Source organism: Oncorhynchus tshawytscha, linkage group LG04 (assembly GCF_018296145.1).
Source record: "Oncorhynchus tshawytscha isolate Ot180627B linkage group LG04, Otsh_v2.0, whole genome shotgun sequence".
NCBI lineage: Eukaryota > Metazoa > Chordata > Actinopteri > Salmoniformes > Salmonidae > Oncorhynchus > Oncorhynchus tshawytscha.
This window is the reverse complement of record NC_056432.1, coordinates 66,962,359-66,979,333: the sequence shown is the minus strand read 5'-3', so window position 1 is coordinate 66,979,333 and position 16,975 is coordinate 66,962,359. Positions and strand designations below refer to the sequence as shown.

Below are 16,975 nucleotides of genomic sequence, written 5' to 3'. Positions count from 1 at the left end.
TATGACGCTATATCATCTTGTAACCATACATCAAACATAGCGATAATAAACTTTGACAATGTACATGACATTAGTTTTATGTTGACGAAATGTGAAGTGAACATTTGGCTTGTTTGTATGACATTAAAGCGGTATTTACAGTTGAAGTCGTAAGTTTACATACACTAACGTTGGAGTCAATAAAACTTGTTTTTCAACCACTCCACAAATGTATTGTTAACAAACTATAGTTTTGGTAAGTCAGTTAGGACATCTACTTTGTGCATGACAAGTAATTTTTCCAACAATTGTTTACAGACAGATTATTTCACTTATCATTCAATGTATCACAATTCCAGTGGGTCAGAAGTTTACATGCACTAAGTTGACTGTGCCTTTAAACAGCTTGGAAAATTCCAGAAAATTATGTCATGGCTTTAGAGGCTTCTGATAGGCTAATTGACATAATTTGAGTCAATTGGAGGTGTACCTGTGGATGTATTTCAAGGCTTACCTTCAAGCTCAGTGCCTCTTTGCTTGACATAATGGGAAAATCAAAAGAAATCAGCCAAGACCTCAGAAGAAAATTGTAGACCTCCACAAGTCTGGTTCATCCTTGGGAGCAGTTTCCAAACGCCTGAAGGTACCATGTTCATCTGTACAAACAATAGTATGCAAGTATAAACACCATGGGACAACGCAGCCGTCATACCGCTCAGGAAGGAGATGCGTTCTGTCTCCTAGAGATGAATGTACTTTGGTGCGAAAAGTGCAAATCAATCCCAGAACAACAGCAAAGGACCTTGTGAAGATGCTGGAGGAAACCGGTACAAAAGTATCTATATCCACAGGAAAAAGAGTCCTATATCGACATAACCTGAAAGGCCGCTCGGCAAGTAAGAAGCCACTGCTCCAAAACCGCCATAAAAAAGCCAGACTATGGTTTGCACCTGCACATGGGGACAAAGATCATACTATTTGAAGAAATGTCCTCTGGTCTGCTGAAACAAAAATAGAACTGTTTTGCCATAATGACCATCATTATGTTTGGAGGAAAGGGGGAGGCTTGCAAGCCGAAGAACACCATCCCAACTGTGAAGCACGGGGTGGCAGCAATATGTTGTGGGGGTGCTTTGCTGCAGGAGGGACTGGTGCACTTCACAAAATAGATGGCATCATGATGGAGGAAAATTAGGTAGATATATTGAAGCAACATCTCAAGACATCAGTCAGGAAGTTCAAGCTTGGTCGTAAATTATTGAATTTTTTTCACCTTTATTTAACCAGGTAGGCTAGTTGAGAACAAGTTCTCACATACAACATCACAGAGTTACACATGGAATAAACAAACATCCAATAGAATAATACAGTAGAAAAATGTATATACAGCATGTGCAAATGAGGTAGGATGAGTGAGATAAGGCAATAAATAGGCCATGGTGGCGAAGTAATTACAATATACCAATTAAACATTGGAGTGATAGATGTGCAGAAGATGAATATGCAAGTAGAGATACTGGGGTTCAATGGAGCAAGATAAATAAATAAATATAGTATGGGGATAAGGTAGATTGGATGGGCTATTTACAGATGGGCTATGTACAGGTGCAGTGATCTGTGAGCTGCTCTGACAGCTGGTGCTTAAAGCTAGTGAGGGAGGTAAGAGTCTCCGCAAAACCTAAACCCATAGGGGAGGTTCTGGGTGGGCATCTGTCCGCCGTGGTGGCTCTGGCGCGGGACGTGGACCACACTCCACCATAGTCTTGGCCCACTTAAGTGGCTCCTCTGGCGCGGCGACCCTTGCCGCCGACCTCGGACTGGGGACCCTTACAGCAGCTCCTGACTGACGGGCGGCTCTGGCAGCTCCTGACTGACGGGCGGCTCTGGCAGCTCCTGACAGATGGGCGGTTCTGGCAGCTCCTGACAGATGGGAGAACCTGGAGGGAGGAGACGGAGAGACAGCCTGGTCCTAGAAGTAGGCACAGGATAGACCGGGCCGTGGAGGTGCACTGGAGGTCTCGAACTAAGGGCCTGCACAACCCGTCCTGGCTGGATGGTGATTTTACCCCGGCACGTGCGGGGCACAGACACAGGGACGCACTGGGCTGTGCAGACACACGGGAGACACAGTGCGCAGAGCCGACGCAGAATATCCTGGCCCGAGGAGACGCACTGGCTGTCTGGGGAGCAGGGCTGGCACCATCCGCCCTGGCTGGATCCTCACCCTAGCCCGGCAGTTGCGGGGAGCTGGGATGTAGCGCACCGGGCTAAAAACTCACACTGGGGACACCGTGCGCTCCACCGCATAACACGGTGCCTGACCAGTACGACGCCCGCCACGGTAAGCACGGGGAGTTGGCTCAGGTCTCCAACCTGACTCTGCCACACTCCCCGTGTGCCCTCCCCCAAAAAAATGTTTGGTGCTGCCTCTCGGGCTTCCTTGCCAGCCATGTTCCCTCGTATCGCCGGTTCCCTTTTCCTGCTGCCTCCGCTCTCCTGGCTGCCTCCACCTGTTCCCATGGGAGGCGATCCCTTCCAGCCAGGATCTTCTCCCATGTGTAGGATCCCTTGCCGTCTAGAATGTCCTCCGAAGTCCAGGAGTCCAGAACCCTCTGGTCCAGGTTACCACGCTGCTTGGTCCTTTTCTGGTGGGTGATTCTGTAACGATTGTCGTCGGGAGAAGGAGAGGAGGACCAAAGTGCAGCGTGGTATGTATCCATGATATTTTTAATCAAGAATGAATACACGAACAAAAACAACAAAATGATAAACGAACAGTTCTGACAGGTGCAACAAATATTAACCAGAAAACAATCACCCACAACTCAAAATGGGAAAACAGGCTACCTAAGTATGGTTCTCAATCAGAGACAACGATAGACAGCTGCCTCTGATTGAGAACCATACCAAGCCAAACACATAGAAAAAGAAAACCTAGACCTACAACATAGAATACCCACCCACATCACACCCTGACCAAACTAAAAATAGAACATACAAAGCAATCTACGGTCAGGGCGTGACACAGTGAGAAATACCTGCTGGAGCGTGTGCAATGGGTGGGTGTTGCTATGGTGACCAGTGAGCTGAGATAAGGCGTGGCTTTACCTAGCAGAGACTTGTAGATGACCTGGAGCCAGTGGTTTTGGCAACGAGTATGAAGCGAGGGCCAGCCAATGAGAGCATACAGGTCGCAGTGGTAGGTAGTATATGGGGCTTTGGTGACAGAACGGATGGCACTGTGAAGGATGCTTTGTTGGAAAATAGGAAGCCGATTATAGATTTAATTTTGGATTGGAGACGTTTAATGTGAGTCTGGAAGGAGAGTTTACAGTCAAACCAGACACCTAGGCATTTGTAGTTGTCCACATATTCTAGGTCAGAACCGTCCAGATTAGTGATGCTGGACGGGCGAGCAGGTGCGGTTGAAGAAATGGGTCTTCCAAATGGACAATGACCCCAAGCATACTTCCAAAGTTGTGGCAAAATGGCTTGAGGACAGTCAAGATATTGCAGTGGCCATCACAAAGCCCTGACACAAAGCCCTCAATCCTATCGAAAAAATGTGGGCAGAACTGAAAAGGCATGTACGTGGAAGGAGGCCTACAAACCTGACTCAGTTACACCAGCTCTGTCAGGAGGAATGGGCCAAAATTCACCCAACTTATTTTGGGAAGTTTGTGAAAGGCTACCTGAAACATTTGACTCAAGATAAACAATTTAAAGACAATGCTACAAAATACTAATTGAGTGTATGTAAACTTCTGACCCACTGGGAATGTGATGAAAGAAAGAAAAGCTGAAATAAATCATTCTCTCTACTATTATTCTGACATTTCACACTCTTAAAATAAAGTGGTGATCCTAACTGACCTAAGACAGGGAATTTTTACTAGGATTAAATGTCAGGAATTGTGAAAAACTGAGTTTAAATGTATTTGGCTAAGGTGTCTGTAAACTTCTGACTTCAACTGTACTTTAATCGTCAATGGCTCATATTTCAAAATACATTGAGTCCTCTTAATTTACAGCATTTCTCTCACTCAGACAATTACCGGGAGGGATGTTGGCATCTTCTTGTCGCAAATGTGTGCATGTTCAGAACAACTGTCAGTTAAAACCCTGACTTAATTTATAGCATGTTACTGTGCAGCCAATGTTCCATTTTAGGCACTTATCAGTGCCCAAATCTGCCATTTTCAACCTGTCTATGGGTGTGAGTGCTTAGGACCCCCAAAATGCTAGGGCCAGCCCTGTCCCCTGCTTCAGAACTGAGGTATCAGGGATGGAATGGTGCATACCCCATTCCTCTCTACCTTGGTTGAAGAGCCTGGAACAGGATGTAATAAAAGTAAAGGGGTCATTCTCCTCGTCCGTGTGATTGGAGGTCAATGTTGGGATTCTGCCCAATCATCTTTTGGCCTATAGGGTTGATAGGATATCATACACGGTTCATTGTGGATGCCTTCCACACACACACACACACACACACACACACACACACACACACACACAGACAGACAGACAGACAGACAGACAGACAGACAGACAGACAGACAGACAGACAGACAGACAGACAGACAGACAGACAGACAGACAGACAGACAGACAGACAGACAGACAGACAGACAGACAGACAGACAGACAGACAGACAGACAGACAGACAGAGACACACACACACACAGACAGACAGACAGACAGACAGACAGACAGACAGACAGACAGACAGACAGACAGACAGACAGACAGACAGACAGACAGACAGACAGACAGACAGACAGAGACACACACACACACACAGACAGACAGACAGACAGACAGACAGACAGACAGACAGACAGACAGACAGACAGACAGACAGACAGACAGACAGACAGACAGACAGACAGAGACACACACACAGAGACAGACAGACAGACAGACAGACAGACAGACAGACAGACAGACAGACAGACAGACAGACAGACAGACAGACAGAGACACACACACACAGACAGACAGACAGACAGACAGACAGACAGACAGACAGACAGACAGACAGAGACACACACACAGACAGACAGACAGACAGACACACACACACACCTCCAAACCCTCTCAAAGGTTCTATGCAGTGCACCTTTCTCAAACACCTCAGGTACTGAGGATAACAGGTGTGTCATTATACAGTTGAGTCTCTGAGTGACTTCAGATTATTCTGAGAAATGTATCATGTGCCATATGTTTACTGCTCTGGGCAAGTGTTCTGCACACATCAGTTGTTTATGAAAGGCATCCACAAGAATATATGATAGTTCTGATAAATGTGTTGCGTAGAGGTGACACCATCTTTCTGATGCAATGGAACAACAGTGGACTTAAGAAACTGCCTGACATTGTTGATAAAAGACACAAATCAAACAATTACCTGAATGAAGTCTGTTGGGAGGACAGATAGTTTGAGAAAGACAATGTCTTAAGTATTGCCAAATAATGAGTAATCATTCCCAACTGATACAAGGTCAAATATGTCTGTGAGGACTGTGGCTCATGAACAAAATACTATTGGTTTATAATGGCTTTAAGTGCTGGAAAAGACAGGCTGAACCTTGATGTGTAAACTACAGGGGGATTCATTGACATACAGTAGATGCTATGCTAGGCTTTTTTAGCAGATTTGTTTTATTGTATGAACACCTCAGAGGCAAAAGGCATAGTTAAAAGCTAGCTCTGTCAAAGAAGCAAGCCACATAAGCACCCTGACTTTAAAGGCTTGATGGCAAAACATACAAGTACAGATTTTCTAGAATAGATGAAGTGTAAAATGGGGTTTTAAAATTTAAACAGGCTACGGAAAATGACCATTGCTGTGGGATTCACACTGGCATGTATGACATTTAGAAGTGATCACAAACCGCACACATACACCCACCACTTTACTGCTGGGTTTGTCTGGTGACATATGGGGGGAGAACAAGTATTTGATACACTGCCGGGTTTGCAGGTTTTCCTACTTACAAAGCATTTAGAGGTCAGTAGTTTTTATCATGGGTACACTTCAACTGTGAGAGACGGAATCTGTCTTAATTCCCTGTCTTAAGTCAGTTAGGATCACCACTTTATTTTAATCCTTGATGGCGTAGTGTGTTACTAATGGTTCTCTTTGAGACTGTGATCCCAGCTCTCTTCAGGTCATTGACCAGGTCCTGCCGTGTAGTTCTGGGCTGATCCCTCACTTTCCTCATGATCATTGATGCCCCGCGAGGTGAGATCTTGCATGGAGTACCAGACCGATGGTGATTGACCGTCATCTTGAACTTCTTCCATTTTCTAATAATTGCGCCAACAGTTGTTGCCGTCTCACCAAGCTGCTTGCCTATTGTCCTGTAGCCCATCCCAGCCTTGTGCAGGTCTACAATTTATCCCTGATGTCCTTACACAGCTCTCTGGTCTTGGCCATTGTGGAGAGGTTGGAGTCTGTTTGAATGAGTGTGTGGACAGGTGTCTTTTATACAGGTAACGAGTTCAAACAGGTGTAGTTAATACAGGTAATGAGTGGAGAACAGGAGGGCTTCTTAAAGAAAAACTAACAGGTCTGTGAAAGCCGGAATTCTTACTGGTTGGTAGGTGATCAAATACTTATGTCATGCAATAAAATGCAACTTAATTACTTAAAAATCATACAATGTGATTTTATGGATTTTTGTTTTAGATTCCGTCTCTCACAGTTGAAGTGTACCTATGATAAAAATTACAGACCTCCACATGCTTTGTAAGTAGGAAAACCTGCAAAATCGGCAGTGTATCAAATACTTGTTCTCCCCACTGTAGAAGGTAGGACACCGAGGCTTACATTCACTGCTGTATATCCAAAGTAGAGTAGAGTCATTTCAGTTCTGTCCCTTCCTCCTTTTTGCTCTCTGTGACAAATGATTTGGGAGTAAGGTATGAGGTGAAAGTGCAAACAGAGAGCTGACATCATGTGTTCAAAAGGGCACACCTCCCGGTGCCTGATAATTGTGTTATCATTCTAACAGTGAAGGGCATAAACCCTTTGTCACGGTCTGTAAATAGCCATGGCTAAACATGGGCGTTTGCCAAAGCAGCAGGAACATGTTACTTATGGTCAACAGGTACGATGGGTTATTATGCAGTCATACGGCATTGTAGCACTTACCAGGAGCACTTATACGTTATAACCCCACTATATCTTAGTAGTACTGTACATGATAGGCCTACAGCGGTTTTGTAGACGGGAGACGTTTGTGTCCATCATACCAATACCGTATAGTGGTTTCACAGCTAGAAATACAGAGAATTCAACTTTTTCAGGGATGTAATTTCTTATTCTTCTCTCTCCCTCTCTCAGTTTTGGCCTTGCTTTACACCTAACACTTTGCCTAGTCATGCCAAATACAATGAAATGCAGAGCCTCTGGAAGCATATGATACTTGGTGTTGGTGCACCTCCGGCTAAACAGTCCAAACAGTTTCCAGCAAATGGAAAAGGTGACTTATCCTCAGAGGAATCTCATACAGCAAACTGGAATCTATTCAGACTACACCTCCTCCTCTGTCATTTCCTCATTCCCTTACTGCCAGAGATGTCCCTGATTTTAAAGGCAAAACGTGTCTGACGTCAATGTTTTAACATGCCAGTAACATCCCTACAAATCATTCTCACAAATGTTCAGCACTTGTTTCATACTCCAAGAGAGGGTTTGTTACAGTTAGAAATGGTGTCAACCTCTGACAACATTGAGGAAACTCCAGAGTTTATTTTACCTGTCATTAAATGGCCAGGGAAAACCCATGATTCTAAATAAGGCTGTATGAACTGCAGTAGGAGAGAGAGACGCAGACAGGGGACAGTAAATGGGGTCACAGGAAGATCCACAAGCCCTAATTTCCCATCAACCGTGCTGCTGTGTTGGCTTAGAGGCCGTTGTTGGGGGTGGGGTTGAAGGGTGTGGTTTGTTGTCAGCCACACACACACACACACACACACACACACACACACACAGCCTTACTGGAACACAAATAACCCCTACTGTATGTCTCTGTAGAGAGAAAACAAGTGTCTCTAAATATCTGGTGAGTAGGGGCTAAATGTGTGTTGAGCATTTAAGAGTTTATTATGAAAGCAAACCACAGCCAATTAAAGGGGTATCACAGGACTATAATCAATATAGAGCATTACAATCTAAATTATCTATCTATTTCCCTCATACACTTTCCACTAAACTGTAAACTGTCAATAATTGCCGATGTGACTTACACAACTGTTGAAAGTACCATACTGTTGCTTATCACTGTCTTCAGTCTTATTTGCATTGCATTGTGGCTATTGCCCATTTGTCAAGTCAAGGCTGGGCAACCCTGGATGTGGAATGCAACAGGTTCTGAAGGATTATGTTTTAAAATAAAATAAAACAAATGTGAGTCCACACTATGTCAGTATTGAAAAAGCAGTGATAATCTTATTCTTAATTAAATTAATAACCAGTTGAGTTTAGCCACCAACTAAAACACGAAGGTATTCAGAGGAGCAGGACTATTTTATTAAGCATTTCATTTACACCTAATGAGTAAATGTAACCCATTCATTATTGGAAAAGTAGGTCTATCTCATTTAGGGTAAATAAATGTTAACAAGTATGTTATTACATGGAGAACAGTCATTACAGTGAGTGTCAGGGTCATCGTGTCATTTTAACATTTAATGTGAAAAATTGCAGTAAAATGGAAGAGGACAATATGTTTACTACAATGTGCAATGACAGTTCTCTAATCAAATGTACTACATCGCATAAATCACAATAACACATGTGCTAGGTGAAATTGATTAAAAAACCAATTAGTTCTTCAAATGATCGTCTCAATTCAACTGGACAGACAGGAAAGGAAAGCAAATTGGACTCATCATTTGGTGTCCCTCAACAGTAGACGTCTATTCATCAGCCATTTGGTTCATGGATATTGGGCTACCTCTACAGCGCAGAGGACTGGAGCGCATTTCGCACATGATTTACGTTCATACGTTGACTAATTTCAGTCATCCACTCGGCACTGAATAAACAGCACCGCCCCAATCTCCCCTTGGTTGTTTGTTTTAAGTGAAGAGCGATCCATCGCAGAGCGCAGGGCTCGATTGACACTGTCTGATGATCTGCTACTGCGGCTGGCTCAGAATAACAAGGCTGCTCGCTAATACCCGTCCATCAGGGCTTTCGCCAAAACACCGAGCGAATAGGATCCAAAAAAGCCAACAAGGCAAGCAAGAACGCCGCGCCGCCGAAGTCCGCACCACAGGATGGCTTCGGGAGACCTTTACGAGGTACTGTGAAACCATGTCTAAGCGACATACTCTGTAGTATTGACGAATACTGGAATTAGGAAGTAAGGGGAGGTCCTCGTTTATGGTGAAAAAACGAAGTCCTAAACCCTTTAACAGGCGTAACTAACCAACCCTCTCGAGAAGATGAGGCTCGTCGTTTTTTTCGATGTGCCTCGGCGACTTTTGTATGGGGTGAATTGTATAGAGTTGTGTGTGTTCGAGTTCGCGATAAGATCATAAAATATAAACTCCCTATCGGTCGCGCTAGTTGAAAGTCATGATAAAGTGACAAGAGCACTAAACGTACACGGCGAATTGCTCCAGATTGGTGATGGTTAGGAAGGTGCGCATGCCAGAGGATAGGCAATGTATTATTAGCCTAGCAAACATTTAGTGGAGGTGACAACAATGTAGTGGAGAAGCTTCGATGGAGTTATTGTGTTTTAACTAGATGATGCATGTGTCGTACCAGAATGTGCGCCTCAACAATTCCGGGGCGAAAAGTTTGCTAAATGTTGGGTGATGGATGGATGGAATAGCCTAGAAGGTCTCGATGATTACGCGCACATCCCACTGGCCACACGTCAGTTCAACGTCTAGTTTAGGCCTAGATTTGGTTCAGTTTTCAACTAACGTGAATTCAACGTAAAATCAATGACATTGTGCATTTTTTTTTGTTAGTTTTAGGTTAAAAGTTGGGCGAAAAAAGATGACCTTATGTTGATTACTTTTTGCAATTCTTTTTGCAAATCCAGTTTTCCACGTTGATTACAACGTCATCACATTGCTTTTCGGGGGGGGGGTGAAATGATGTGGAAATATCTTTGATTCAACCAGTTTTGGCCCAATGGGGGTGGCATGATTTATGGTGATAGATTGACCAAGATGTTGGCAGCAATAAATAGTCTTCCATGCTAGTCTTGTGCTTATTGTAGGCCTATTGTTGACAATGTAGCTGACTCCAACTCTTCTTTATTGGAGGAGTGATGTCATGCGACCATGTTTCACTTTCTTTTCACGGTGGCCTATACCAGTTGCACTGCAAGGTCATAAACTAGTTGGATTGTCTGGTCATCACCAGATAGGTAAATAAGTTGCCTTGTACTTGACCTATTGTGTGGCATGTTACCATCAACTGTATGCTGTAGTGATTGATTAGAATTCTTATTCATTACATTTGAGTCATTTAGCAGACACTCTTATCCAGAGGGACTTACAGGAGTGAGTGAATACATTTTCATACTGACCCCCTTGGGAATTGAACCCACGACCCTGGTGTAGCAACCGCCATGCTCTACCAGTTGAGTTGAGCCATTAGTAATAACAAGTCATTTTTAGTCATTAGGAATAACATTGTCATAAGGCCTACATTTCCTGTGTTTGCTGACATAGTTGGAAAATGTGCATGTCCACTTTCCACCGAATACTCCTCCTCAGGCGTTTGAATCCATATTCATTTTAATCATTGCACCGTAAACAGTTGACCTTAAAATAAACAATGCAGTAATGAGAAATGCACTTATATGATGGGAGGTCTGTTGCTCTATATAACCTAACAAGCCCTGGTCACATTTCATATGGCATATTAATTGGCTACACCGTAAATGTGCAATTTCTGACGGTAAGTGATCGGTGGCGATCACTGACTGAAATTGACAGTTAGCACATGTTCCTTCTGGAAGTGCCTTTTTTGCACATAGATCTGTGTATTCCAGTAAGCGAGTATGAGAGGAAGACTTCACTATCAATAGTGTCCCTCTGTATGACTCATGAATTGGATTCAGGAAATGTAGGCCTGTACGTGTGTTACACGTGAAGGTGTGTTTAGGCTACCTAACAAACTGTAGGACTATAATACACTTAGTTTAGAAGCATTAAGAAGCTATGATGTGCTGAAGAGGAATTTGAACTGGAGTTTTTACTTTCCAATTAGGAACTGCAACATCTAGGCCTATACACCCAGTTAAATGCCATGTAAGTTGAATCAAAATTATCTGAATCGAATTTGAAACATTGAAGAGCTCAGAATTATTGATATTTCAAGATCATGTCTCAACTTAATTTCGCAAAGTTTTCAGAGGAATATCTTTGAAATATGATAGGCCTATGATTGTACAATTATGCTACTTATGCACCATCACTCAAACATTAATCTATCAGTTTCTCTCAGTTCCTCTCTGCTTCTCTTTCTGCTTCTCTCTGTCCACCCCCCACCCCACCCCCCGCAGACACACTCTCTCACTCGCTCTCACACTCTCTCACTCATTTTATGTTCTCCCTCTCCTTACCTCATATTGATTGAGATGGTCTGGCCTATTCAAGTGGCCACCTACACTAGATGCTCCAATGTCTCAGAACACCTGCAGTTCTGCTAAATCCTCTGTTGTGTGACTGAGCAACAGTAATCCTATGGATTAGCAATAGATAGGCTATATTTAGGAGTTTGTGTTATGTTATCAAGACATGCATGATATGATGTAGGGAAATATGAATATTCTGTTATAGAAATAAATCACATTTGTACGCCTCCAGAAAATGTCATGAAAGTGGTTATGGAGTGAGCTAAATTAGAACCTTTTGATTAGTCAACAAGTGATATAAATATTGTTCAACACAATGAGCTGTCAAGATGCAGCTGAAATAATCATCAGTTCATTATTCTCTTCATTCAAAATTCATAAAGTAATCAAGTTGTTAACCATCTACATGCAGCCTTTATCAGCACAACACACAACCACAAGTTCTAACTCAAAACAAAAGTAGTTGCAACTGGCCATTGGGAGCGGTGGAGAGAGACTGGAGGAAACGGGTTGACCTCGCAGGGGGAAACGTGGGCCATGAGGGCAATAAACTATGCATTGCATGGGAGATACACAGCACTTAATGGGTCGCCAAATACACTGAAGCTGTCTCAGACACAGTATACTCACAATGTGTTCTTTGAGTCTTCAAGCCCATTGCTTAATTTGAGATTTGGCTTCTTTAATGAATTTGGTGTTCACCAACAAACATAAATGTCAATTTAATTGTTAAAGGAATAAATGAACCCCTATGACACCCGATAAACTGCAATACTCAGCCCTGGAAGACCTCAGTGTGTTCCTGCTATACCCAGGCTCTGGGTACTGTGAACAGGATGCTCAGGATAGGCATCTCCCCCTCCACTGATTCCCTGCCAGCTCATAGTCATGTATTGTGTGTGTTGTTGAACCCCTCTCCAACCCACACCCCTTGTCTGTTTTACTAACCTGAGGAAAGAGAGTGTTTTCTCTCTCTGAAGTCGGCTTTGATCTGGTTAGTGTGACAGTGCGCGGGGCGGTAAGCATCATAATCGTCTCTTCATGACAGCCCTGCTGCTCGCCCATCTTAGGTTGTTTAGTCATACTAATGTGCACAGCACCTCGGGTGGCAGGAGCATTCGTCACTTCTGGAGCTCAACAGCTCCACATCCACACCTAAAGCCTTTAACATTAAACATTCTCCTGATAGCCTAGTTGGAATGCAGAGGGAATATAGGAGGAGTGTGTGTATTTCTTTTTTGTTTCTCGTGTTTATGTCCACTTGTGTCACAATCGTTTAGAGATCGATTGGACCAAGGTGCAGCATGGTAGGCGTACATTTTACTTTCATTTAAAATGACACCGAAAAAACAACAAAATACAAAAACTAATGTAACGTTACATGCAGTGCAGAAAGCAACTACACACAAGCAAGACCCCACAACTAAAGGTGGAAAAAAGGCTGCCTAAGTATGATCCCCAATCAGAGACGATAGACAGCTGCCTCTGATTGGGAACCATCCCCGGCCAACAAAGAAATAGAAAAACTAGAATGCCCATCCAAATCACACCCCGACCTAACCAAATAGAGAAATAAAAAGGCTCTCTAAGGTCAGGGCATGACAACTTGTCTGCAAATGTGCACGTAATCAGTGTTTCTTGGCTTGTGACTCCTATTGAATAGTTGGTGAACAGGCATACAGAAATAATCAATTTGGAAGTAAGAACCCAGCAGGGTGACATGTCAGGTCTGGCCACTAACAATGGCCCTTATGTCAGAGTGAGAAAGAGGATGTTACGGTCTCATCACACCAGCCGAACTGTGTGTGTGTGTCTGTGTATATGCATGCACGGGTGTGTGTGTGTGTGCGCTACTGAGATTGAACGTCTGCCCCCTGCTGATTGTCCCCCTTGGGGGTGGTCATTGTCAGAAGGAACAGATTGGCCAGGGCCACCATGGCGCTGTAAGAAGCAGCTGGCTCCGGGGAATGAGGTGAAGACTCCACAGCACAAGTCTCTTTAATATATCTCCTCTCTCTGGTAATGAGCAAGCTGGGCACAGACCACCATTCAGGCTCAATATGATACACTGTGTGCAGTGCATTTGGAAAGTTTTCAGACCCCTTCACTATTTCCACATGTTGGTACGTTGCAGCCTTATTCTAAAATGTATTAAATAAATAAAAATCCTCATCAATTGACACACAATTTCCCAGAATGACAAAGCGAAAACAGGTTTAGACATTTTTGCAAATTTATAAAACATTTTTAAAAAACAATACCTTATTTACATTTTTTTTTCATCTTTATTTAACCAGGTAGGCTAGTTGAGAACAAGTTCTCATTTGCAACTGTGACCTGGCCAAGATAAAGCAAAGCAGTGTGACACAGACAACAACACAGAGTTACAAATGGAGTAAAAACAATAAACAAGCCAATAACACAAACAAATCAATGACACAGTAGAAAAAAGAAAGTCTATATACTTTGTGCAAAAGGAATGAGGTAGGCAATAAATAGGCCATAGGAGTGAATAATTACAATTTAGCAGATTAACACTGGAGTGATACATGAGCAGATGATGATGTGCAAGTAGAGATAATGGTGTGCAAAAGAGCAGAAATGTAAATAAATAAAAACAGTATGGGGATGAGGTAGATTGGGTGGGATATTTATAGATGGAATATGTACAGCTGCAGCGATCGGTTAGCTGATCAGGTAGTTGATGTTTAAAGTTGGTGAGGGAAATAAAAGTCTTCAACTTCAGCGATTTTTGCAATTTGTTGAGGATTTGTCGAGGATCGGTAGGATAATCAGTTTTACTAGGGTAAGTTTGTGGGCGTGAGCGAAGGAGGCTTTGTTGCGAAATAGAAAGGCGATTCTAGATTTGATTTTTGATTGGAGATGTTTAATATGAGTCTGGAAGGAGAGTTTACAGTCTAGCCAGACACCTAGGTATTTATAGTTGTCCACATATTCTAGGTCGGAACCGTCCAGGGTGGTGATGCTGGTCGGGCGGGTGCGGGCAGCGAACAGTTGAAAAGCATGCATTTGGTTTTACTTGTATTTAAGAGCAATTGGCGGCCACGGAAGGAGTGTTGTACGGCATTGAAGCTTGTTTGGAGGTTAGTTAGCCCAGTGTCCAAGGAAGGGCCAGAAGTATACAGAATGGTGTCGTCTGCGTAGAGGTGGATCAGAGAATCGCCCTCATCAAGAGTGACATCATTGATATATACAGAGAAAAGAGTCGGCCTGAGAATTGAACCCTGTGGTACCCCCATAGAGACTGCCAGAGGTCCGGACAACATGCCCTCCAATTTGACACACTGACTTCTGTTTGCAAAGTAGTTGGTGAAAAACCAAGGCTATTGAATCTGCCGATAAGAATACGTTGATTGACAGAGTCAAAAGCCTTGGCCAGGTCGATGAAGACTGCTGCACAGTACTGTCTTTTATCGATGGTGGTTATGATATCGTTTAGTACCTTGAGTGTGGCTGAGGTGCACCCGTGACCGGTTCGGAAGCCAGATTGCACAGCGGAGAAGGTACGGTGGGATTTGAAATGGTCAGTGATCTGTTTATTAACTTGGCTTTCGAAGACTTTAGATAGGCAGGGCAGGATGGATATAGGACTGTAGCAGATTGGGTCTAGGGTGTCACCCCCTTTGAAGAGGGGGATGACCGCGGCAGCTTTCCAATCTTTAGGGATCACGGACGATACGAATGATAGGTTGGACAGGATGGTAATAAGGGTTGCAACAATAGCGGCAGATAGTTTTAGAAAGAGAGGGTCCAGATTGTCTAGCCCAGCTGATTTGTACAGGTCCAGGTTTTGCAGCTCTTTCAGAACATCTGCTGTCTGGATTTGGGTGAAGGAGAAGCTGGGGAGGCTTGGGCGAGCAGCTGCGGGGGGGGGGGGCAGCTAGCAGCTGTGTTACCTAGCCTCAGTGCAGTGGCCAGCTGGGAGGAGGTGCTCTTGTTCTCCATGGACTTTACAGTGTCCCAAAACTTTTTGGAGTTAGAGCTACAGCGTGCGAATTCCTGCTTGAAAAAGCTAGCCTTTGCTTTCCTCACTGACTGTGTGTATTGGTTCCTGACTTCCCTGAACAGTTGCATATCGTGGGGACTATTCGATGCTATTGCAGTCCGCCACAGGATGTTTTTGTGCTGGTCAAGGGCAGTCAGGTCTGGAGTGAACCAAGGGCTATATCTGTTCTTAGTTCTGCATTTTTTAAACGGGGCATGCTTATCTAAGATGGTGAGGAAATGTACTTTTATAGAATGACCAGGCATCCTCAACTGACGGGATGAGGTCAATATCCTTCCAGGATACCCAGGCCAGGTCGATTAGAAAGGCCTGCTCGCAGAAGTGTTTTAGGGAGCGTTTGACAGTGATGAGGGGTGGTCGTTTGACCGCGGACCCATAGCGGATACAGGCAATGAGGCAGTGATCACTGAGATCCTGATTTGAAAACAGCGGAGGTGTATTTGGAGGGCAAGTTAGTCAGGATGTCTATGAGGGTGCCCATGTTTACGAATTTAGGGCTGTACCTGGTGGGTTCCTTGATGATTTGTGTGAGATTGAGGGCATCTAGCTTAGATTGTAGGACTGCCGGGGTGTTAAGCATATCCCAGTTGAGGTCACCTAACCGAACAAACTCTGAAGCTAGATGGGGGCGATCAATTCACAAATGATGTCCAGGGCACAGCTGGGAGCGGAGGGGGCTCGATAGCAGGTGGCAACAGTGAGCAACTTATTTCTGGAGAGGTTCATTTTTAAAATAGAAGTTCAAACTGTTTGGGTATAGACCTGGAAAGTATGACAGAACTTTGCAGGCTATCTCGGCAGTGGATTGCAACTCCTCCCCCTTTGGAAGTTCTATCTTGATGGAAAATGTTGTAGTTTGGTATGGAAATCTCAGAATTGTCGGTGGCCTTCCTAAGCCAGGATTCAGATGGCAAAGACATCAGGGTTGGCGGAGTGTGCTAAAGCAATGAGTAAAACAAACTTCGGGAGGAGGCTTCTGATGTTGACATGCATGAAACCAAGGCTTTTTCAATCACAGAAGTCAAAAAATGAGGGTGCCTGGGGACACGCAGGGCCTGGGTTTACCTCCACATCACCCGAGGAACAGAGGAGGAGTAGGATGAGGGTACGGCTAAAGGCTATCAAAACTGGTCTCCAGTTTTGACCGTTGTGGACAAAGAATAAAAGGAGCAGATTTCTGGTAGAATAGATGGCGTGGTAGAATAGATTCAGGGCATAATGTGCAGACGGGTATGGTGGGGTGCGGGTACAGCGGAGGTAAGCCCAGGCACTGAGTGATGACAAGAGACGTTGTATCTCTGGATAAGCTGGTTATAATGGGTGAGGTCACTTATAATGAGTGGAACTAGGGGC

The 16,975-nt window shown here is 44.0% G+C and overlaps 1 protein-coding gene across 1 annotated transcript in view; it reads left to right on the top strand.

Annotated features, from left to right (window-relative positions):
- Positions 1-8,798: 8,798 nt before the first annotated feature.
- The window catches only part of LOC112249268 (chromodomain Y-like protein 2), a 39,676-nt gene continuing 31,499 nt past the window's right edge, over positions 8,799-16,975 (top strand). Inside the window, exon 1 of the mRNA XM_024419077.2 lies at positions 8,799-9,295. Within this exon, the coding sequence (XP_024274845.2) occupies positions 9,272-9,295 (24 nt within the window). The 5' untranslated portion in view covers positions 8,799-9,271. The remainder of the gene's footprint in view (positions 9,296-16,975) is intronic.